The following is a 25,694-nucleotide window of genomic DNA, read 5'->3' as shown; positions in this document are numbered from 1 at the left end:
GTGGAATATAACAAAAAAACAAACTCCAAAGAAATTTTTAAATTGGAAATAAAACCATATAACATGTAAGGTTTTTGGTAAAATTTGTTTTTTTAAGAAACAATATTTTTCCATTCTTCAATAAGGCCGTTGTAAATAATTTTTGCAAATAAACTTTGAAAAATGTTTGCAGCGGCCTAATTACAATGGCATTATTTTAATTTTATGTAAATGATAGTAAAATAGTTAACGGAGCACATCAATAATAGCTTTTTCACCAAGAATTATATTACAAACTTTTTAGTATCTTCAAAACTACGTTAACTTTAGATATAATGTTTAATTCATCCCCTAAAGGAATGTCTACGGAATAATGTACAACAAAGTTTCACTATTTTTATAATTCAGACTTGTTCAGGATTGGGTCCGTAAGTTTGACAACTTCGAAAGAAGAAGACAACAACTTACTTGATGTGTACCCTTAAATAATACATTTTTACACATCCTAAATACTGGAAGCAAAACAATTAATAAAAATTATATGAACGTTCACAGCCAAATTCTGTAAATCATCTTGAAAAATATCAAAACTGCACTAAAATATTTAAGTTTTTTCATATTTTTCAAATGTCTGGTCTACAAACTCACCACACCTAACAAATTCCACCACGCTGCATTCAGCAACCCACTTTCATCGGTTTTTATTTTGCCTGGCCTCAACTACCTCCCATCAGCTGCCACCCAGGCACATCCCTCCCTTTTCCTACCATCACAACACAGCTGTCAGTTGTCCCTAGCCAACACACACAGTTCGTCGCAGTCTTTGATCGAAGGTGCATCGCCAGTGCAGTTCCGTGTTGTCGTTTTCTCTAAACACCCCTCCCCGGCCATGTTCACCAGCTCAGCTCCATAGTGTGTTGTGTGGAAGATCTCTTACAAGCAAAAAAAAACATAGAACCGAGTGTTTTTGGGATTTTTCTCGGCGAAACTAGTTTATTAAAATTAACGTGAAACTGTCTAGCTACGTCGACGGGCCACATAAGATGGCAATAAGCGAACAATACGTGCTCATCATTAATTTGAGAAAAAGCTTTTTAATAGACTACATTTAAGGCCTCTTTGTGCGAGGAGGGCTTAAGTTGGTGGTGTTAAGGGGAAGTACCAGGAAGGAGTGCAATACCATTTCTGTTTTTTTGTTGGCTTTAATTTTGTTTGTTCCTGTTGAGTTCTTTGCGGGGAGGTTCAGGAGTTTGGCCGAGGCAGACTTCGAATGAATTCCGTGGTCCAGATCGCAACGCAGAAAGTCGACCTGGTTCACCTGGTTAGCTGGTGTTGTAGTAGTTGTTGTTGGTGGTCCATTACATAATCATGTTCCGTGGCCTCATTGCTTAAATGCGGAGAAATAGCTCCAGTCGTAGGCCCAATACCGTCATCGTCAAACACCCAACCACACATCTACACTACCAGTGCTGGTGTACGGCTATAGTAGTACTACAGCGGCTACTATCACCATCATCGTCGTCATCAATACTCGACACTCGACTGCTTCTGTCTACCCACCGACCACAAACCAGCAAGACTTCAACAGCCTGAGCCTACGACGCACCGGAAAGCGACCTCGATTCACGCCAAAACAAGTTGTGCATTCTTCGACATCCCAGGAAGAGTTAAGACAGCTGACGACGTCCCCAGAACGCGGCGTCTTCTTCAACAGCGTCCCTAAGGTAAGCCACCCTATATACTGTCTAAGTACTCTAGCGACACGCGGTTGAAGGTGAAGGTCTTCTTTATTTATAAACAAGTTCCGCCTAACTTTGCTGCTTGCTGGCTCATGCTCGGGCTTGCATCTATTGGCGAATCGAATCAGTTACGAGGTAGATTAGCATCGGTGAACATCTCGGAGTGGGTTGATCTCGCTAGACCAAGTGTTCCCTCGTCGGAAAGGGTTCTAATATTTAAGGCGTTACAAAAGATTACAGAAAATCGTCAAGCAATGCAGGCAGCGGCAGCGACGAAGCAACGTGAGTTCAAGGAAGGTCAAAAGCTGTTACAAACTACATTACAATACGAGCACGCACCCGTTCAAGTTATGCAAAAGCTGCAGGTCAAAACATTGTATCATCACGGTGTTCGCGTACGGTTTTGTAGAGGAAAGTAAAAGTTGGCAGCCAAAGTGCATGGGGCTAGACTAGTTGGTTGGTAGTGTGAGATTATATTTAGAACGCATCCGCTTGTTTGGCAAAGGGATGCGCATCCTAAAATAGCGCTTGTGCAGATTCTCGTGAATGTAGTTTGAAACTTGCAGCAGCAGCAGCTGGCATGTGATTGGGTGGTAATTATTGATGCTTTTTGGTGGACTAGAAATAGCATTGTTCTGGTTAAGATATGAAGAAGAGTAGTAACCCAATCAAGTTAGAAGTAAAGGAAAGGAAAATTTTGGTCAAGAAAAATGCAATATTATTAGCGAACAGAATCACAACTTTTAGCTAACTCAACTAATATTTGGGCCATGTAAATCTATAAGGTCTATTCGAGTCAATGTGATGACTGTACGGGACTAACCTTAAATCAAGTGATTTTTAATTTGAGCACAGTTGTTGTCTCTCTCAAAGTAGAAAAGTGAAAAAAATATTTATGAGTTTTCAGACATAGTTACATTAACTCTACTGTCAAAAAAAAGTTCAAGATGGTATGTCAGAGACATAACCGAAAGACATAGGACCAAACAATTTGAATGTGTTTTTGGATTGCTAGTGAAATCTGAAATAAGATTATTTTATTTTGTTTCATAGATTTGTCGGCAAAATTGTAATAAATGTTCTCCCAAGGTGAACCTTCCATGAGGGCACCGGCAACTCCAGGTTGTGGCCACTACGGTCGAAATGTCAATTTTCATGTTCAGTATCAAAAACCATGAATTTTGATACCCATATTGCCACAACTCGTATGGTTCTGTTAAAGACCCTCCGGGCCCCGGGGAAACCTGCTTTGAGATCACCGGTCACTCAAGGTTGTGGCCACTACTGTCGGAATGTCAATTTTCATGTACAGTATCAAAAACCATGAATTTTGATACCAATATTGCCACAACTCGTATGGTTCTGTAAAAAAACCTCCGGGCCCCGAGGGAACCTTCTTTGAGGGCACCGGCCACTCCAGGTTGTGGCCACTACTGTCGAAATGGCCATTATTATGTTCAGTATCAAAAACCATGAATTTTGATACCCATATTGCCACAACTCGTATGTTTCTGTAAATGTCCCCCCAGGCCCCGGGGGAACCTTCTTTGAGGGCACCGGCCACTCCAGGTTGTGGCCACTACTGTCGAAATGGCCATTATTATGTTCAGTATCAAAAACCATGAATTTTGATACCCATATTGCCACAACTCGTATGTTTCTGTAAATGTCCCCCCAGGCCCCGGGGGAACCTTCTTTGAGGGCACCGGCCACTCCAGGTTGTGGCCACTACTGTCGAAATGGCCATTATTATGTTCAGTATCAAAAACCATGAATTTTGATACTCATATTGCCACAACTCGTATGTTTCTGTAAATGTCCCCCCAGGCCCCGGGGGAACCTTCTTTGAGGGCACCGGCCACTCCAGGTTGTGGCCACTACTGTCGAAATGGCCATTATTATGTTCAGTATCAAAAACCATGAATTTTGATACCCATATTGCCACAACTCGTATGTTTCTGTAAATGTCCCCCCACGCCCCGAGGGAACCTTCTTTGAGGGCACCGGCCACTCCAGGTAGTGGCCACTACTGTCGAAATGGCAATTATTATGTTCAGTATCAAAAACCATGAATTTTGATACCCATACTGCCACAACTCGTATGTTTCTGTAAATGTCCCCCCAGGTCCCGGGGGAACCTTCTTTGAGGGCACCGGCCACTCCAGGTAGTGGCCACTACTGTCGAAATGGCCATTATTATGTTCAGTATCAAAAACCATGAATTTTGATACCCATACTGCCACAACTCGTATGTTTCTGTAAATGTCCCCCCACGCCCCGAGGGAACCTTCTTTGAGGGCACCGGCCACTCCAGGTAGTGGCCACTACTGTCGAAATGGCAATTATTATGTTCAGTATCAAAAACCATGAATTTTGATACCCATACTGCCACAACTCGTATGTTTCTGTAAATGTCCCCCCAGGCCCCGGGGGAACCTTCTTTGAGGGCACCGGTCACTCAAGGTTGTGGCCACTACTGTCGGAATGTCAATTTTCATGTACAGTATCAAAAACCATGAATTTTGATACCAATATTGCCACAACTCGTATGGTTCTGTAAAAAAAACCTCCGGGCCCCGAGGGAACTTTCTTTGAGGGCACCGGCCACTCCAGGTTGTGGCCACTACTGTCGAAATGGCCATTATTATGTTCAGTATCAAAAACCATGAATTTTGATACTCATACTGCCACAACTCGTATGTTTCTGTAAATGTCCCCCCAGGCCCCGGGGGAACCTTCTTTGAGGGCACCGGCCACTCCAGGTTGTGGCCACTACTGTCGAAATGGCCATTATTATGTTCAGTATCAAAAACCATGAATTTTGATACCCATATTGCCACAACTCGTATGTTTCTGTAAATGTCCCCCCAGGCCCCGGGGGAACCTTCTTTGAGGGCACCGGCCACTCCAGGTTGTGGCCACTACTGTCGAAATGGCCATTATTATGTTCAGTATCAAAAACCATGAATTTTGATACCCATATTGCCACAACTCGTATGTTTCTGTAAATGTCCCCCCACGCCCCGAGGGAACCTTCTTTGAGGGCACCGGCCACTCCAGGTAGTGGCCACTACTGTCGAAATGGCCATTATTATGTTCAGTATCAAAAACCATGAATTTTGATACCCATACTGCCACAACTCGTATGTTTCTGTAATTGTCCCCCCAGGCCCCGGGGGAACCTTCTTTGAGGGCACCGGCCACTCCAGGTTGTGGCCACTACTGTCGAAATGGCCATTATTATGTTCAGTATCAAAAACCATGAATTTTGATACTCATATTGCCACAACTCGTATGTTTCTGTAAATGTCCCCCCACGCCCCGAGGGAACCTTCTTTGAGGGCACCGGCCACTCCAGGTTGTGGCCACTACTGTCGAAATGGCCATTATTATGTTCAGTATCAAAAACCATGAATTTTGATACCCATATTGCCACAACTCGTATGTTTCTGTAAATGTCCCCCCAGGCCCCGGGGGAACCTTCTTTGAGGGCACCGGCCACTCCAGGTTGTGGCCACTACTGTCGAAATGGCCATTATTATGTTCAGTATCAAAAACCATGAATTTTGATACTCATATTGCCACAACTCGTATGTTTCTGTAAATGTCCCCCCAGGCCCCGGGGGAACCTTCTTTGAGGGCACCGGCCACTCCAGGTTGTGGCCACTACTGTCGAAATGGCCATTATTATGTTCAGTATCAAAAACCATGAATTTTGATACTCATATTGCCACAACTCGTATGTTTCTGTAAATGTCCCCCCCCCCGCCCCCCCTCCGTCCCGAGGGAACCTGCTTCGAGGGCACCGGCCACTCCAGGTTTTTTCCACCACTGTCGAATTGGCCATTTTTCATGAGAACCGCCGCATCATAGCGACTTCCAACGGTCCGCTTCGCTCGAATTTCCTCCTTCTGCTGCCGGTGGTTCTTCCTTCTGGTTGCTGGTCCTCTTCTTCTATTGGCCGCTGCTGCTGCTGCTCCGTGCCGGCCCGACGTGCACAGTTCGAGTGCTCGTTCCAAAGTGACTTGCTTTTGCGAAATTTTCTGCTTAAATAGCGGCACAGCCGGAGAACGGTACAAAAGGGGCGCGGCCTCGAATGCATACGCTCGCTCTGATTGGTCATCTGTCCGATTTGTACTGAAAAATTACTCATTTTGATTGCATGTTTTAAGTGCTTTAACTATGTTTAGTCAGACTATCTATGTAGTTAAACAATAGCTGAAGTCTTCCTCTTTCGATTGGTGGTCCAACCGTCTGGATTGATTCACAGGGAAAAAAGATATAAGCGTTCAAAATGTCCCCTTTTTTAACGCTTAAATGTGACGCTTTGGATCGAATTTCTGAACTGGCCCCCCAATATAGTAAGTAGAGACATAGTCCTATGTCAAAATTCAAAATGGTTCTACACGTGCTGGTATTCAATCAGTGCTTACGAAATTCGGGCGGCTGCTTAAGTGGTGCTCACTTTTCGTTCGTCTCGTCTTTGTGTTTACGTTCACCGACCGTTGCTAAGCAATGACGAGCACGATAGACGCGTGTGTCAGCGATCAAATTTCATGTTCGGAAATGATCGCTGTCAGAAAGTTGTTTCAAATATCGAGCAGCCCCAATCAGTGACAGATCAGTTTTGAAGCATTGTTTAACACCCAAATTTTGATATTATTAATCTCCTAAATATTTTGGAGGAAATTGTAGTAGAATTGATTATATTCTTTTTTTATATTTTAAATAGTAAGTTTAATTTACAAAACTTGGAGTCATTCTAAAGTTACGTAACGTCATCAGAAAATAATATCTTTTTCGCGAACAAAGCTGAATTTGGATACAAGCTGAGAAAAAATAAATAAATATAATGTTATATGTAAAATATTTTCTTTAATAATATATGGATAACCCCTTAACCTTGAAAACGAAGAGGTTAACGTTGCGTTTTTTTATGATCTTGAATATACGCTTACAACGAATTTCCCGATTTTGACAACATGCCTGTTTTGACAACTTCACTATATTTTCCAAGTCAAAACATGTCAGTAATTTTGTATAGCTTTCCCATTTGTTAAAAAGAGATAAAAAAGCGATTAAAAATCATTTTATAACCTGCAATAAGGCTGGTACAAATATTTTTAAAAGTTTTTGTCACCCCCCCCCCCCCCCCCCCCTTCAAAATTGGCCCAAAAAATCAGGAGGCAAAAAAAATATTTTTACAATAAACTTCAAAATTTCAATTGCAACCAGCTGAAATCAAATTAAAATACATTCTCCTGCGTTTAAAATCATTTTCAGCATGCTTGGGTTTATTAAAAAATCTTAAGATTTTTTGAAAATGTTCGATACAAAATCTTTTTTTTCGATACAATTTTTGTTTTTGTCAGATCTTTGATTCTTTGAAAACTAATGATTGCAAAACAACTGAACTAGTGTAAAATGCATTTTAAAACACTTTTTTCATTTAAATTTGAAGATTATGGCTTGTTATTTAAATTTTTATATTTTTTTATTTTTTTGCCCCCCCCCCCCCCTTGACCTCGGCCAGGACAAAAACTTTTTTAAATATTTGCATCGGCCTAACCAAATAAAAAAAAGGAGGTTTATATTACACCTCACCAATATGACAAAGAACTTTTCATGAAGCATCTGAAGTTGAATCTATTTCATTAAATTAGAATATTTTTCTATCCAAATTTTCTACAAACATAACCAAGATTTCCAATTTGAAGCTCTTGATCCACCGTGACCTCCGACACTAATTTTCGTTTTTCTTCAAAATGAAACAATATTTCATTTGTTTTTAATTTAGGACACTTGAAGGACGTGTAGATGAACAATCTCAAGCATTTTTGTAATTGGTTTATTGTAAGTAGGTCGAATACCGATGCGAAAAAGGCTTTGATTACCAATGGCTCTTACGGCTTTTTGAAAACTCACCCGAGACTTTTTCTATTTCTATTATCTATCTATTTAAATTATGTCGGTATTCCGGTACACTAAACCATCAGAGGTTTGACACTTTTCGGTTTGTAGCTAGTTTGCCATGACAAAATTTTCGAAATTTCAAAATCTAGCTCAGGTATTGAAAATGTTCGAAACAAGTGACCCTTATAAAAATTAATCTTGATTTTAAAACTTCGAAATTATTTTTATAGAAAAGAGCAGAAAATTTCTCAAAAATTTCATTGTTTACAATAAAAATCAAACCCAGTTTCCAAAATTTCTTCAGTTTAAAAATTATGGCAAATTAGTTGACACCGAGAAATATTCTTTTTTTCATAAAAAATCAAGCTTCAAGAGAATGTATCTCATCAACAAAGCCATCGACTAAAAATTGCAATAATTGTTTTTTTTGTGAATTTTTGCCTTAAAAATGTCTTGAAAACGGTGCATTTAACAAAATAATAATAAAGTCATTTTCGATAAAAAAATTGATTTTGACAATATGTTTTTAAAATCGTCAGTAAGATGCCTTTTTAGTCCCCTAACACATATGAAAAAAAAATCGAAAATTTAAAAATACGCATTTTGGGGATCCTAAATTTAGTAATAAAAAGTCAAATAGTTTTTTTTTACGTGTACATATGTTTTCTGAAAATCTTCAGAATTCGGGTATCATATTTTGCACTTCAGCGCATAAGATGCGTTTTCAACACATATTAAAAAAATCGAAAATTTAAAAATATTTATTTTGGAATCCAAAATTTAGTAATAAAAAGTCAAATATTTTTTTCCGTGTACATATTTTTTGGAAATTCCTAAACATAGCATAAAACATATCTTACAACTTTGAAGGAAACACCACATCGAATAGAAAATACTTTTTGAAGATACAAATTTTCTAATATTCACATGCCCATTTTGCACAAACTGTATGGAAAAACTACAAAACCAAAATGTCATTCAATAAAAAAACAAAACAACAATAATACGAAAAAATGGCGCATTTCTCAAGAATTGTTCAGTTGAAAAATATGTTTGAACAAAATAAAGGAAACTACTCTGCAACAATGTATGCAAATTCAATCTTCTACCAACAAATCCGTCCCAAATAATTCAAAGCTCACTCAAATTACCCCACATTGATTACCCGTCACTGTCTATGAATCAAGCACTATACTTGTACCTACCAACAGGCCATAATCCCAAACAAAACCAGACAATAACAAAGCACGAGGTAGCGTCCTGCGTCCTACCTCCTTTCAAAGTTCCCAACTTCCGCCTACTTTGCTGTCCTTTTCTGCTTCTTCTTCTCTAGGTCAAACCAATTTGCTCGAAGCTCACCAACTGCTACCGCTGAGTTTGTCGTTAACACAATCAATGACCAATAAACCAATATGCTCGAAGCATTATGACGTAAATGCCTCCTCTTCCCTATCTCACTCTTTTTGCTCCACAAAGACCATCGATTGGGGGCGACACAAAAAGGACATTATTTGCTTCATTGTGTAAAACCGGCATGGTATTGAATCTTTTAATTAACTTTGGATTTATTTTGAAAATTGCTTTTTGTCTAACAATAAGGTTAGTTAGTAAATTACTGATTTTACCATTTTGAAAATAAGTAACCTTACCCTAAGAAACGTCAAGCACACAAAACTGGGGGCTCGTCCCAAGCCGGTTCCGCGTCATCGCCAGCGAGGAGCTTATGTTTGGTATCGAGCTTGACGTGGTCCCTCCCCAGCGCCACACAAAAACAAACTTTTTTGCCTGCTTGAATGAACCTGGGGTACGAACGTACAAAAGCGAGGGAAAAATACGAACGTAATGTACACTAAGCGCCAGCACACAATCAGTCGATAATACGAGGTTTTACGGCCAAAAATAACCTCGTGCTACTATCAGAGCAAAAACAGAAGAGCATGGTCCGATGGGGGTTTTCTGGGGTGAAATTTAAGACGCAATTCTTTGTGGGGTCGCAAGTCCGCAAACATGTCTTTTTTACGGACTTAGCATTGTTGGATGCTGTACTGGTATTACTAGAACTAGAGACAACCAGAGAGTACATCACATGTGGATATTGATTGCATGCTCTTGTTTGTTGTATTGGCGCGCGGGCTTTCAAGGAAAACATGCGACACAGCCACTGCAAGGTCGAGGACGTTGTTGTCACCGTTCGTCGTTCCACAGCTGGTTGGGTGTCTAGTTCCTAGGCTTCTAGTCTCTTGATAGTAGCTCAGCTTGTAAACAGTGGAACACGTGGTGGTATGTTAGTGTTGTGCTCTTTGGGATGGAAGTTTATATGAGTGTGAGGTTACGTAATGGAAGTGGTTTTGTTATACTGGGTTAATTGAAATATCAGGTGACGAGAGTATTAGACGAAGCAAAAACTAATTAATTTCAGTAGTCTATCGTTTTTATGTGGTCCTACAAACCAATTTTCTCAAAATACAAAGCATGTTTAAAATATATAAAAAAAAATCAGGCTTGTAACGGTTAAGCTTCTGATTTCGGGCGGTAGAAGAATATTTTTATTAAAATATCAAATAGAGTCGAAATTAAACATTCAGAAAATCGAATCACGGAAAAATATATATGAGTGATCCCAAATAATTAATATTTGATTTGTTACAGTTTATAATCAAATAGTATTTCACCACTTCTATATTTCAATGCTTCTGTGCTCTTTTGGTTTAAGCTTGCAGGGATTCCAATCCCGTTAGCATAAGAGAACACAAAGGCATTGATTTGTCGCCATCTTGGATTGCATATTCCCAGATCACATCGGAACATTTTTGGAGCCATTTTTTAGCTGAACAACCCAATACACAGTGATGTTCGCTAAATAAAGTGGACACTTTATTTGGTTTTGGAGCTTTCAGAGAAGTTGTTGCAAATGAGAAGGGGTAACTTTTAGCTTGGTTGAAAATTAGGGTCGTTCACAATTAGAGTGTTTTATAAAATGTAACTTTCCACGAATATTTTGAGGATTTTTTTTCTCTTCTAGAAAGTTATTTTTTATTTTAGTTGCATTCCAAAGGGGAGATCAAGCACTATAAACGCTAAAAAATCTCAGGAGTATTTTTTCTTTAAAAAAAAACGATTTTTGTATAAATTGGGTTTTTTTATGATTATTCTACATAGAAACGAAAAATATGACAAAAAAATCAATATTTTAACAAATTGGCTTAAATCTGAGGACAGATTGTGGATGACAAAAAATCGAAAAATAACAGTCATATTTTGTCCGATTTTTCATTATATTATTGTTATTATTATTGATTTTATTAAAGACACTTCGTGAATTTTGTTTCATTTATTGGGTTGTTTTGGCAAAAAAAATCAGTGCAGTAATTTAGGGGGTAATATGCACCCCCGGGGCAAAATGCACCCCCAGCATTTCTCGGTATTGGGAAGAATTTTCCAGGGAAAAAATCATAGAAATTGAAAGCTTAACATAGTAAAACTATGCTGATAAAGTTTGAGCATGGTAAGATAAAAACAGCCAAAGTTATTTACAAAACTTTAAAATGTTGTGTTTCGATTTAATTTTTTCAACTTTTAATATGATGTTTGGACAATATCAAAGGCATTTATTGATACTGTAAGTATTGATTTATATAGTTTTAGCCATAATCTTCATTATTCTATAGAATGATGAGCCCAAAAACATTAAAAAATGTATTTTTAATTGAGTTGTATGTAATAAGCGTGGTCGTGGCAAAATGCAGCAATGTGATGCTCCTTTGTAAAAACAGCGGTGTCATCTAGCGGTGACTAGTAAAACTGATTTTACCCGGTACATTTTGCCCCATTGTTGTGGTGCATTTTGCCCCGTTGTTGTAGTGCATTTTGCCCCAATGTTGGGGTGCATATTGCCCCGCATGATTGTTTGGAATGAATCAAAAATGTTTTTAGAAATTTTGCATTTTTAAACAAATTTGTTGGTTTTCAAGACATTTTTCACATGGATGAAGAAGAATAAGAGTTGTTTTAGAACATTTAACAAAATTCTTCCACAGAATTGATGTTATGGTTGAGAAATCACAGTTTTCCCTTAGGGGGTGCATATTACCCCCTCTCCCCCTACCTAAGTTTAGATATGGGGTGCCTTTTAACAGTTAGCTAATTCAACCGGGGAGAATGAACTGAGCAGGGAAAGAACAAAAAACGTTAAAAAAGCCTTAAAAATGTTCAAAAAAGTTACAAACTTTACCCTCTATGATGTGTTTTAGAGGACAAAAAAGCTACAGTGTACGATGCACTAAATACATGAAAAATATATTATTTTTTTTATTGCAATTCCGTCGTTGAACTACTTACTTTTCCTGTCATTCTCGAACGACAAAACGGCCTGCTTTTCTATTCCAGAAATAACAAAATGGAAATTAAATCGATTTCAGCATTAATATCGGAAAGCATCATTTTTCAATATTTTTTCGGGTTGAACGGTGATTTTTTTTCCATCCGTGTCCGACTCTGAAATATAGTTTATCCAACAAGTTGTAAATAGAAGATTTCTAAGCATGATTCGTAGTGCGTCCATCCCTGGAATTCCGGGGATTTTTTCCAAAACCGGGAATTCCAGAATCCCGGGATTTTTCATAATTTGTCCTGGGAATTCCCGAAATTTAAAAAAAAACCATTTTTAGTCTGGAAATTTAGATTTGGTTGTGGAAATAGATGAACAGTTGAACAGATAATAATTTTAAAGCATTATAACTTGTATTCGGCATATATCAGCATGATTTGGTGCATTAGGGAAAACTGTTGAAATTGTAGTTTACCGATCTGCAAAATGCCTAGCGCTTTAAACAAAGATTGAGATATCTAGGTATATTTATGATTTAAAATAAAAATCAAATCAAATTATTTTCCATCAAACTCTGCCACGTGGGGCAAATCAGAACAAATGAAACGAATCAAGACACTTATTTAGCCATTTTTTGCATGATGTTTTGAATAACTTTGGTAAAAAACAAGGAAGGTGCTGTGTCCTATCCCTCGCCTAGACCAGAAGGCTTTCTAGTCACAAATTTACCAACACATTGAAAATATGTTTACATGACAGCTGGACGTTTGTTTGCATCAGGTTTCCTATCTCTTTCTAGCAAAAGTTTTTTGTCAGGCGACTTCTAGCTGGTTTTTTTTGACTGGCTGCCCGATATGTCAAACAACATACTTCGCAGGGCTGTGACAGCTACAGCTCGATCATTGTTTGCATCAGGACACTGTGACGAGGAGTTCGTCATTTTTGAGTTAAATTATATTTTTTTCACTGGGCCTAGAAAGCCTTAGACCAAAATCCATGATAAAGCTGACAGACCAAATCTGTCAGACCAAGACTGTCAGACCAAAGAGCAAAAAGTAAACAATCTTGGTCTTCGACGTAGGTGCACAAAAATCAACAAAAGAAAATTTGAAAAAGATTTTATTTTTCCAATTCAATGACTGGGTTTGGACTGCAAAATTGAATGGACGTCAGAAAATGATTAAACAGTGCGGCGTCCTGTACACCGACAATTAAGTAAGCAGTTAAAAACCTTATTCTTCCACTTTAATTTTTGATCGCGTTTTCGGTTTACACCTGAAAAATCTTGAAATTATTTATACGGATTTGTGATTCCTCTCTTTCCACCATTCCCTTGGTTAAAACAGGAACAGAACAAAACAATTTCACAGAACACCGATTTTTAAATGTTTTGCTCTAAAATCTACTAACTTATTCAGACTGTATTCCTGTTTTTTTTTTCCTAGAACTTAAAGATAATTTGTAAAATATGTTTTTTGCAAAAGTTTTTTTTTGTAAAATTGAACTTTTAAATACAAGTATCAATAAGTAAAATTTTTATTTTTTTTATTTTCAACGGTGAATTTATTTATCACATGGAAAAAAATCAATTCAAAAGACGCTGACTCAAATTCAAAACTTATAAAAACTTATCTAAAATTTTACATTGACTGTAGTCATTTTGTTTGTTGTAGCCTCTTGTTTTTTAAAGATATTTTCAAATAAATTTTTCAAGCTTTCCTGATCATGTTACATAAAAAAGAAATTTGTTTATATAATCCAAATCCAAATCACAACAAAGAATATAAAAAACTTATTTTAATTCTCTAAGATTGAAGAGTAGATTATCATTAATTAATAGGATTGAGATAATTCTATGATTATAAGCTTGGAAAACATAACAAATATAATAAAACATAGATTTTATGACTGTTTCATAAATTTCCCGGGATCCCGGGAATTCCCGGGATTCCAAAAAAAAAATTTTTTTCAAAACCCGGGAAATTTGGACGCTTTAATGATTCATATATCATGCGCATACGACGTATGCTAAAAAAAAAGTTTTGCAACAAGATAAATTCAACATTTTTTGCTATTCTGTAAAACACCATTAGAATTGGATTTTTTCTAATGAAACGTTTGTTTCCCTGCTGAAATGTAATTTGCCGTCAAGATAAATCTCAAACTCCAAAAGCGTTTCGAAAAGGTCAAGATTTCAGCACTCAAATTGATACTGAAAAGGACGTATCAGTACAGTATTTTTGGCCATGAACATTACACACTCAGCTCTAATGTTCGATCGACGATATCGTCAATGTTCGATCAACGATATCTTCAAGAAGAAGAGATAAAGAAAAATAAAAAAAAAAACATTCTAAATTTTAAAGTTGAGATTAAAACATTATTTGCTGTCACATAACTTTTTTTATTTATCTATTAAGCGTTGAAAAATAAGTCTTACAATTAGTTAACATTTTGATGGTTAGTTGATTTATTAACAATTCTCATTTATTTCTAGAATGTTTGTTCAAGCCTTAGAAGAAAATCTTGAACGATTTAAAAACTTTCTTCAAAACTCTTCGAAACGGAAAATTCCAACCGGAAACGGAAAGCAGTTTGTCTAGTTTCCAGCTAAATTTAGACCGTCAGAATCAGAACCAGCGCCGGATACTGAGCGAAGACATTCTCGGAAGCGAGCAATCAAAAAAAAAACCCAACAGTCACGATGGGCAGCACCGGCTGCCGAGCCCGGTGCCCTTTCATTGCACCTTTTGGGCACACGACGACACGAGCCAGAATCGAGTTATTTCGTCTCATCCGGTTTCACCCTTCAATTGAAATGCGTTTGAGGAACTCTTTTTAAAATGTTAGTTTAGCTTAAATTTTGTAAACAAAACTATGTACTTTGATTAATCGTATTTCGACTTTTTTCAGTATTCATGAAACTGTGTGTAACAAGTCTGTCAAATGTCTTATGCTTTCGAGTCAAATCAGTTCTAACAAACCACGAACGAATTCGTCGATGCAGCTCGTATTAGGATGCAAGTAACATATTCATTAGACACACTCTTTGCATGTTAATACACTATTGATCGATTTCTTTTAACGGGGATAAAACGTCATTGTCACTGTTTGGCAAAATCGGCAAACATTATTATAGAAAATTTAAGAACAAAACGAAATAGAATAGTCTGAAATGATCACAATATTTATGTATGGGCCATATTGCTGTTCAAATTAATTATTAAGCATGTTATTTAAATAAATGCAAATAAATGGAATTCTACGCACTTTTTAGTGCCTTGGATTTAAATGAATTCATCAAAAAAATAGTATTTGAAGATGGTTTTGAAATAAGCATTAAATTCCCTTAAAATAATAATTGTTCAAGTATTGTCATTTTTTGCTTAACAAAAAAACCTAAATAAATCTCAAAATGGGAATTATAGGGTTGAAAGGTTCATGGTATGTACATCGCCTCAAATTGACGAAGTCTGCTTCATCGCGTCACACCAAAACGACGAATTGCTTCTGCTGCTGGCACGTGTAGGCTTGACGCGCGCGATACACCTGAACTCATCAAATCCTTCACCGTTTCATGGTGATGCGTTTGATTGGTGGAAGCTTAATTGCAAAAACGGTCTACCCACCACCACCACCCAGTTTAACGTGTATCGCAAACTGATAGGTTATTCATAGAGGCCGAACCAGATCGAGCCCATTTCTTATCGCACTCACTCGAATAAGAGAGGAGTTGAAGGCAAGGCAAGAAGAAAAAAAATGTGATTATAAATCAATCTACTCGCGCCATTCGCGTTCTCGCGAGAGTGTCCATCATTCTCCGAACGTCGTCAGCTCAGCTGTTTTGAGCCGAACAACAGAGGCTCAGTCAGTCTGGAAGAAGACGCTGTTACGGCGACGACGTCCCGTATCAGTCGCAGGTCGTCAGTCAGTCGTGATAATGAATTTCACTCGCGAAGGTTAAAAAGATTTCTTCCCGCGCGCGCGCTCTCAAATCTACGCAAATCTAATTCCAATTCTTTTTCTCGATTCCTTCCAGCTGACGCACCTTCCGTTCCGGAAGTAGGACCAACTTCCGCTAGTGGCACCGGCCAACCCGTGGGGGACACAGCCACGATGCAGCAGACCACGCGGACCGAGATGCGTCCGGTCAAGTACCACTACGCGGACTCGTTCTGGTGCACGTATTTGATTTCGGTGTTTGCCGCCAGTATCGCCGAAACGGTGACCTACCCGCTGGACCTTACCAAAACGCGCCTCCAGATTCAGGGTGAAGCGGCGGCAACGGCCGCGGCGGGAGGACTTAAAAAGGTGAGTGTTGTGGTTACAAGGATTACAAAACATGAGTGGGGTTATTTTTGTAAAGAGCATATTGTGTTGCGATTAAGAACGAATCGCTGGGATTTTGCTGAATAGCATATCAAGCTCACCTCGGATTGTATTCTTATCAATTCTCCCATGTGCTCGTTTTATCGGTACAAATTACACAACACAAGCTTTGCGTGAACTCAAAACAGTAACATCAGATTATGTTGTTATCACTTTTTTCACTTTTCTTGTATGATAACTTTGAAAAGGGGTTTGATGAGCATGAGCATGAGCATGGTTGACTGCCAATGAGCTGCTACTCCGTTATTGACGGATCAGCTGAAGTTACACAATGAACCAACAGATGAATAGTGGGAGCTAATCATCCTCACTGTATAACCCCTGAAGATCTCTGCTTTAAGTCAATACCGGCGCCCCCCCAAGGAGATGCAGTTCAACAAAGGTAGGAATGTTAGTCCGATAGTTGAAGTTGCAGACTCATCAGACACAGAGTTTGTCGCTCTATACCTGTTGACACAGCATGAGACCGTTGAATCCACAGCATCTCCTTCAAGCATCACGGGAAGTGGGGGAATTGTGTTAGTAGGGGAAGGAAAGGGAAGGTCAGGATTCATCTTGGTAGATGATATGACCAGAAAGTGAAACAATCGTTGCCTTCCGAGCTACGACGCTATGAGAAGGACTTATCAATCGCGTATTATTACTTCTTACCGCCGGCGTGCCATCCGAACAACGATGCTTTGGGAAGGGCTTCAGAACGAAATGTAATTATAATTAACGTTTTGTTCGGCGACGTGCCGTTCATACTATAATATCACGAAAATTCCAAATAGTGCTGCTCAATAAAAAAAAACTTCACGATTTTTTACCGACAAGAGCGCAAACAACCGGCTTGTAAGCAGAAATTAATCTCACAAATGACGATGCGAATCTCTATTTCAATGAATTCACGAAACTTCCACTACGTCTCGCGGGTTCTTACGCGTCGATCCACACTCCGTCCAACGTCTCTGACCACACCGCAACCTCTTTTTTCAATGATTTCTAGACCTGTCTACCACTTTTTAACGGGTTCTCGCGCGTCGATTCACATTTCGAACGATCAAACGACTGATGGCCCAACTTCTCTGGCCACAGCGCGACCCCTTTTTTCCACTTTGAAAAGGGGTTTGATCAAAAACAAAAACAAAAAACCTATGCTATTAAATCGTTAAAATAATTAGTCTGAACTCTGATAAAACGTCTTCTATTAAATTTAGATTAAAATTTGTTAAGTATTTGAAAAAAACTTCTGAGCATTTATCTGGAATTTCGGCCATCGATTTTTTATTAGGATTAACTTTGTGAGCACGGCTTGTCTCAAAGTCATTTTTATTAAACTTTAATGAACCTCGCCAATTCAACGTTTTTCTTAGGGTCAAGAAAAAGTTCCCCAAATTTGGTCTTGGATTTTGTGCCCAAAATGGTCATAATTCAAGCAAAACAATGTAAATGGGCCAATGTCGAAATGTAAACAAAGAGTCTATCCTGCTCATGTCAGTAGATGTTCCAATTACGTTGTTTTGCTAGAATTATTATTATTATTATTTTTTGCTAATATCGTCAAAATTGTCATTTTGGCCTACCCTGATGTGGCAGGAACCACCCTAATGTCCTACCAAACCTACGAAAATTTCCCCTAGGTACAGTTAACAATAATGAAACATAAATGTTTTTTTTTTTCGAAAAATCATTTTTTTAGAAAACTTTGGGACAAAGGTCGAAAAACATTTTTAAACTACATAAGACGCAAAATCTGATTTGAAATGAGCAATTCTCTACGAACTCGATCATTTTAATGCATTTTCATTCCTGGAGATTTATTTTTGACTCAAATTTTGTGGAGACCTTGTGGGCCCATGAACCTTTTGAATGAATTTTTAAATCGATTTGGTGACTTCGGCAAAGTAGTAGACCAAGAAGACTGTTCAGAAAAAAATAAGCACACGGAAGAAATATTGCCGATTTCTACATTAACTTTTTTACGAACGAACAATGTGCCAAAATCCGCTTTTTCAAGTAAAATCGGATTTGCAATTTCAGACATTTTGATATACTGCATAGTTTTTGAGATATGGCAACATAGGAGGTATCACACTTTGACAAACAGGCTTTCAATGTTTGACTGTATTTGTTTGCAGAAACGTCAGCCTTCATACATTTTGCTTTGTTTGCGAGTTTGTCGCAAACTATCAATCATTGCAAATATTTGCAACGGCCTTAAGAAAAATTTCTAAAATTTCGTCTACAAAATATTGAAGAATTAGTCCTCTTCAATACCTACAACTTTGCCCAAGACACCTAATCGATCAGAAAATTCCTTCAAAAGATACAGATTTTCGAAAATTTAGAAGTGCCATTTTGTGTAGACAGCTGTTCAAATTATACGGAGACTTGTATAAGTGAACTGATGGCACAAAATGACTTCTTTGGCCATACACAGGTCCTTAAAAATTATGAGCCAAAAAAATATAAATAAAATCCTCCAACTCAACTGTAATCAGGGATGCAATAATCGCGAGAAAATCAATTTCGCTTCCGAACTTTTTTCACCCGCGAAAGAGAGAGGAGGAAAATCACGCAACAGAAAATCGCTCCCGAAATTCTCCAAGAAAATCAATCTGCTGATGATTTTTTGTGAATTTCCTTGTTAGCACCACTCAAAAATATTTATTTCACTTTGTTTACACACAATGTCCATCTACAAAATGTGACAGGTCATTTTTCGACGTGTGCCGTTACACTTGCAAGTGTAGTAGTGATGATTTTTTTAGATTCTTTTTACCGATCTTTCGTGCGCGAGAGAGGAGAGCCATGCTCCATTTGGATTTTTTCTCATGAAGAACATCCAAAGATTTTCTTTTCATGATGATTATTCCATCACTGACTGTAATAATGTATAAAGGATTTAACTGTCATTTTTTTAAAAGCACGAAATTTGTTTGTTTTTTTTGTAAACTCCTACCCTTCTTCTTTCTTTTTTGTTATTTTTCTTAATTGAGTGATGTTATATGCCTGCAAAGTTCCATAACTTAAAGAACTAAAAAAATCTCTAGATTGGTTCATTATGCTGAGTACGTTTGATTTGTTTTTTTTTTCATTTTTTCATTTGTTTCATTTGTTTCATTTGTTTCATTTGTTTCATTTGTTTCATTTGTTTCATTTGTTTCATTTGTTTCATTTGTTTCATTTGTTTCATTTGTTTCATTTGTTTCATTTGTTTAGTTTTATTTGTTTCATGTGCTAAGTTTTCTTCAATATGTTCAGTATGTTTAATCTGTTACTTTGAAGACGACATTCGAAGATAAACGACAACTGGTAGTATCAATCTATAATTTGTTTTAATTTGATACATTTGCAATTTATGTTTTAGAATATTACATCTGTTTATTTTTTTTAATTTCCTTGGTTTCCAATATTTACAAAATGTCTATAAAAAATAAAGAAATAAAATTGGAAAAAACTTACGCTAAAAATATAACATTTCTAACGCTTCAAAAATAAATTTTAAAATTAAAAAAATAAACGAAAATCTGGAACTTCAAAAATATTTTAAGAATCTTTAGTTTCTCATTTTTTTAAACATTTTAATATACATTAATGTTTTTGATTTTCGGATACCTTTAAATTTCTAAGCTTCTATGTTTTTATTTTATTTTTAATTTTTCTGAGATAACTCCTTTACAAATTAAGAAATAAGTTTAAAAAATCTCAATTTATTTAAATTTTAAAAACTGTTTTAATTATCTGTCACCCATTTTATGAACAACAATTCACGATTTCGGGAATTGATTTTATTTCCGTGTGTTGAATAACGGCGCCGGCCATGCTCTTATGCAGATCTTGAAAAAAAAATAACATATTTTGAATAGGAATTGAAATACAGGACATAAGTAAAAAAAAGTCTGTTCTACTGTACTTTCGGAATAATACCTCCAAATCTTGTTGAAACAATCCTGAAAGCGGTAGACAGTATCTTGAAGCTACACAGAAAAAAAAATCATGGTAATATTACATCTGGGAAGGGGTACATCTTTAATGTTAGAAAAAAGGTGTAATTTTACCTCTGGAAATGTGTAATTTTCCCACTTTTCTGGTGTAATCCCAGGTAAGTTGAGGTAAAATTTCATCATAAAAGAGGTAATATTCAACCTTCCAAAATTACAGCTTCCAAATTTACATTATTTTTTACTGTGTACCGTTTTAGCACATGCTTAATTCAATCTGTTAATTATCACCACTTTTGATTTCAGACCAAATACCGCGGAATGCTCGCGACCGCCAGCGGCATTATCCGCGAAGAGGGCGCCCTCAAGCTGTGGCAGGGTGTCACTCCGGCACTGTATCGACACGTTGTTTACAGGTAACTCGGCGCTTTAGATAATATTTACAATTTATTTAGCACGCTCTAATTTCGGTGTTTTTCCATCTTCTAGTGGCGTCCGCATCGTAACGTACGACGGTCTCCGGCGCAAGCTCCGCAACGGCAACAACGACTTTGCGCTGTGGAAATCGGCGGTGGCCGGAGTTGGGGCCGGTGGGCTGGCCCAGTGGTTGGCTTCGCCGGCCGATTTGGTCAAGGTGCACATCCAGATGGAGGGCAAGCGGCGGCTGATGGGGTTGGAACCGAGGGTTCACGGGGCGGCCCACGCGTTCCGGGAGATTGTGGCCCGCGGTGGAATCGCCGGGTTGTGGAAGGGCAGCATTCCGAACGTGCAGCGAGCGGCGCTGGTGAATTTGGGCGATTTGACCACGTACGATACGGTGAAGCACATCGTGATGAAGCGGACGGGGTTGCCGGATTGCCACATGGTGCACGTGATTTCGTCGATCTGTGCGGGGCTGGTGGCGGCCACGATGGGAACGCCGGCGGATGTGGTCAAGACGAGGGTGATGAACCAACCGACCGATTTACACGGAAAGTGAGTGATTCCTTGAAGAGGTTATGTTAAAAGTTTTAAATTGATCATCTCTTTTCAGTGGACTTCTCTACAAGGGCGCGATCGACTGTCTGCAGCAAACGATCGGCAAGGAGGGATTCTTTGCGCTGTACAAAGGATTCCTTCCGGTTTGGATCCGGATGGCGCCGTGGTCGCTCACGTTTTGGCTTTCGTTCGAGCAGATCCGCTCTAGTCTCGGTGCCGGAGGGTATTAGACGAAATATCCCTAAATTTTGTAAGATTTAACCCCGTTTTCGAAACAGACTCGCCAACTTCTGTTGCCGCACTTGCGTAATACTTAGAGTTCATGTCGTAGTTGTTTCGAGATTCGCAACCCGGATAGAGAAGAAAAGGCACAAATTATTCTACTTTGCACAAAGCTTCAAACTTTCTTAGCAACAAATGCCACTCAACTTAAGCTAAACTCACACGTCGACGTCGAAAAGAGTGCCATCTTTATGTTTTCGCTGAATAATTACGAAATATTATGTTCTTTCTCCGATACTAAGTCAAATCCCGCAATGCATCACTCTCTGTCAAGAAAGGAAGGAAAAACAAAATCACAGTTTGAGACATATCCACCCGAGGTTGGAGAAGGACTATAATTTTTGATCTGTGATTTAGTCGTAGCCGTTAGGTTTAAGCACACACCTTCAGCAAAACCTGATTCAACCTGTTGAGTTTAAGTCTCCAACAATATCTTCATCGAAATCATCAAAGCAGCGTCACTAGAATGTCATCCAAACTTTGCCTCAGAAATGCGAGACGAATTATCTCAGGGACGCAATTTCGTTTGATCCTCAACCTTATCTTGATACTTTCAGATTTAAAAATATTAAGTCCTTAACAAAGTTACTCTTCGGTTAATTTCCGGTCTTAAAATATGTGTCCTTAACGTAAGGAAATATAATCACGCCTTGTTCTACACTGAATTTCAAAAAATATACATTAACTATACAAACTACCCATTTGTGACAATACCAAATTTTACCATGTTACATACTATCCACTCAAAATACTTTGTACTGGAAATACCTTAAACAAAACCCTGTAGACTGCTTAATGGAAGCCCCCCGAAAAAAAACCCCACTGACTGGAGAAAGTTCGAAGCCCCCGATCCTGAGAAGAGTTATACAAATTGCTAAGTAGGTAGTGTACAAGTTCTATATAGAGTTAAGAGTAAAAAAAGAAGCATAATTAACTAGATGTACGGAGGAAACGCAGTTGTGTAAGCTTGTGTGCGTGTGCCGATATTCGGGAGGAACATGGTGTTGTAATAAACTCGTATTTGAAGAAATAAACTGATTCATGGGTTGAAAAATAAACTGAATGCGTTTTCCTTTCTAGTGAAGAAGTCAATGTCAATCCTCTATAACACAATTTCTTTAATCAGAATTTTCATCAAAACTCATGTATTTATCTTATTTTGCTTTCCTCACTGAGGTAACGATATAACCCTGCTCTAAAAATTAACTTTACACAAAAAGGTCGGAGACCCACCTTCGTATATGCTTATCGAAAACTAAACAAATATCCTTCTGTCTGGGTGCCCATAATATGGGTATTTTTTTCAAATCCTCTCTCCACAAACTGATTTTTTTTTAGCTATTTTAGGACTCTGGGCCAAATGTGAGCAAAATCGGCCGTTGACACTCAAAGGTGAAGTTTGTATGGGACAAAATGCAAAAAAATATGAAAAACTCTTCTTTCTTACGGTTTGGTCTGCAGGTTGTAGAGCGTCCAATTTTCCGGGGTTTCAAAATTCTGGGAAACGGGAAATTTGCAACATATTTCCCGGGAATTCCCGGGAAATTTGAAATTTTTCGAAAATTATTCTGATCCTGTTTCTGATTAATAATTTGCAACAGAATTGTATAGAACAGCAAATTTAATGGTCAAAATGAGTGTGAAGATCAATTAATGGTTTGACTGCTTGTAAAAATCATGCAACTTTGAGAAAATATATTAATTTTCTAATTTTTTATGGTGTCTCTCAAATCGTACCATACCAAAAAAATATTAGTATTTTTTGCTGAGAAGTATTTTTTTAAATCAAAGTGTTTGGACAGTGAAAATCTATGCTCCACAACAATTAAATTGCTTTTAATAAATACAATAGCTGAGACAAATGTTATCATCATTTATCATTCCAGAACAAGTATTTTCAACTTGTGAATAAATATACAACCATTGAATTTGCCTAATCTCTAGCGCTATTTAAATTGAAACACTATTTCATGAAATCACAACTCAATGTTTTTTGAAGCGAGTTTTTGAAACATGGTTGCATTCTTTGGGTAAATTTTATATGATACGAAGTTGTTTTTTTAATTATGTTTCATGGTTGCATTTATGGTATGATTTTAGTTATATTGTTATATGGCCTAAAAAATTAATTAGATTAAAAAAATGTTCATAGTGTAAAAGTGGTTGAAATTAAACAATATTTTATTCATATTTAATCTTCTTAAACTGTAATTTCTCGAATACTTTTAAACAAATTCAATTATATCAATTCAATTTTCATCCAATTTGGGAAAAATTAAACAAAAATGTTGAACAAATTTCAATTTTGATCATGGCCGGAAGATGATATGATATAACATAAAAAATCGTTAAAATAGGTTGTCGAAATAGAATAGTTTCTATTCATTCCATAATAGCGTAATTTTTGTTGCCCAACGTGTAAGCAAACAATATTCCTAGTTGTTAATGCTTCAGAAATAAATATTATCTGAATTAAACCTTGACATGAAATTTTCAGACAAGCAGATTAGTTAAAAATGAAAAGTAGATTGAAATGGATAAAATCAAATCAGGTTCTCTAATTATTATTTTTGTATAATTTCAAAAAATTGGTACAAAAAGGTGAAAATGTATACTTTAGCTTTTATTCGGGAATTCCCGGAAAATTTACAACGGGAAACGGGAATTATTTTTTTCCGGGAAATCCCGGGAGTTCTCGGGATTTTTTCCCTGGACGGGAAACTGGACCCTCTAGCAGGTTGCAATATTTCCATTCAAATATTCCCAAAAGTGATATTCTCATTGAAAATGTAATGCTCTACAACTTTGTCCAACATACGAAAGCGGTAAAACTCAATCCTTAAAAGTTTATAGCAATTTAAAAAAGTCATTTTTGCATCAAATTATTTTTAGGTAAAATCAAACTTCGAGTGGCCATTAGGGTGTAATATGGTTGTATGGAAAAAAAATAAAGTTGTCAAAATTTAGTGAACACAGCATTTATTCAGTTCCCAAGTCTTGAACAACTCCCCAAAAGTGATTTAGAATATTTGAACCCAAGATGGCGGTCAAAATGACATCGTTGAATACTAAGAAAATGTATTTGATATGCGAAAAAGCAATCAACAACTCTAATTTGACTTAAATGGGGTCACAGAACTCGAATTTAATGTTTAAAGCTGGGAATCTTTTTTTTAATCTTGATTCGATTATCTGAAGTCCCATACAAACCTTCGGAGAATCGAACTTCGGATAATCGAAACTTCGAATAATTGAAACTTCGGATGATCGAGGCTTCGGATAATCGAATCTGAACTGTATATTAAAACCGGAAGTTTGCCCAAAGTGAGGACTAAAACAATCGTTCCCAAATTTTGTGGAGTTGTTTAGGACCCCAAAACGAACAGAAAAATTGCAGTGCTGGAAACTCGATTTTGATGTTACACCCTGGACTTAATAAAAAATTCTTTGAAAACTTTTCAACGGTAAATTAAAAACTGCAGTCCTAAAAAAGGGGTAGATTTTAATATTTTGCCGTTTTTTTCTATGGCTCAAAATTTGCGGGTTTTTTAACTATAAACTCATCAAAAATGAAAAACAAAAATAAAAAAAAAGAATTTTGTGAAATTGTTTTATAGTGAAAACAATTATTTAAAAATTAACCAAAAAATCAGCCAAATAGAACAATTAAAATGCACAGTCTGCGAAAAAAAAAATCGCTTGGGATAACCAAATCACAAAAAAAAAATTTAGTCGTTTAAAATATCACCAAAAAATACTCCAAATTCATAGTGAAGATGGCGGTTGCGGAATATTGATAATATTAATTTGGTTATGTAACATGTTTTTCAGTGATTCGATTAGCCGAAGTTTCTTAGAACTTTGGATTATCGAACTTAGGATAATCGAGGCTTTGGATAATCGAGTATAAACTATATTGAAAATCGATAAAATTTTGTTCAGTAATCCATCTCTCAAAATTAACAAAAAAATATAGAAAATCGGTAGTAAAATGAACAGTATTGAGCTATACTTTCGAATATCGGTTAAATTTTAACGATACAGTCCAGACTCGATCATCCCAATATTTTTTTCGTGCTTGTTATTTCAATTTAATTTTTTTTTTTGCAATATTGAAAAAAAAAACATGGCAAAATGCATCATAGAAAATTACAGTTATCA

General features: G+C 37.1%; 2 protein-coding genes across 4 annotated transcripts in view; both read left to right on the top strand.

Moving 5' to 3' along the window:
• LOC120418713 (uncharacterized) overlaps nt 1-25,694 on the top strand; it is a 406,326-nt gene that overhangs the window by 354,114 nt on the left and 26,518 nt on the right. The gene's annotated exons all lie outside the window — the stretch shown is intronic.
• LOC120418711 (mitochondrial uncoupling protein 4) lies at nt 799-22,591 on the top strand. 3 transcript variants are annotated; one of them, XM_039581182.2, is made up of 5 exons: nt 799-1,703; nt 15,998-16,269; nt 20,580-20,689; nt 20,763-21,248; nt 21,307-22,591. In XM_039581182.2, the coding sequence occupies exons 2-5, from the start codon at nt 16,075-16,077 to the stop codon at nt 21,479-21,481; spliced, it is 966 nt and encodes a 321-aa protein (XP_039437116.1). In that variant the 5' UTR covers nt 799-1,703; nt 15,998-16,074; the 3' UTR covers nt 21,482-22,591. The 3 variants fall into 3 exon arrangements, with proteins under 3 accessions (XP_039437116.1, XP_039437113.1, XP_039437114.1); XM_039581179.2 differs by lacking the exon at nt 799-1,703 and adding an exon at nt 1,850-2,000; XM_039581180.2 differs by lacking the exon at nt 799-1,703 and adding an exon at nt 15,767-15,917.

Source organism: Culex pipiens, chromosome 2, assembly GCF_016801865.2.
Source record: "Culex pipiens pallens isolate TS chromosome 2, TS_CPP_V2, whole genome shotgun sequence".
Taxonomy (NCBI): domain Eukaryota; kingdom Metazoa; phylum Arthropoda; class Insecta; order Diptera; family Culicidae; genus Culex; species Culex pipiens.
This window is presented reverse-complemented; position numbering and strand designations above follow the sequence as displayed.

What these genes read in the sequence shown, in the direction of transcription:
- LOC120418711 (XM_039581179.2), top strand. Translation starts at nt 1,973, where the DNA reads ATGCAGGCAGCGGCAGCGACGAAGCAAC. An exon ending in TATCGACACGTTGTTTACAG is followed by an intron (nt 20,690 to 20,762) that starts GTAACTCGGCGC and finishes TCCATCTTCTAG; the next exon opens with TGGCGTCCGCATCGTAACGT. An exon ending in CCGACCGATTTACACGGAAA is followed by an intron (nt 21,249 to 21,306) that starts GTGAGTGATTCC and finishes ATCTCTTTTCAG; the next exon opens with TGGACTTCTCTACAAGGGCG.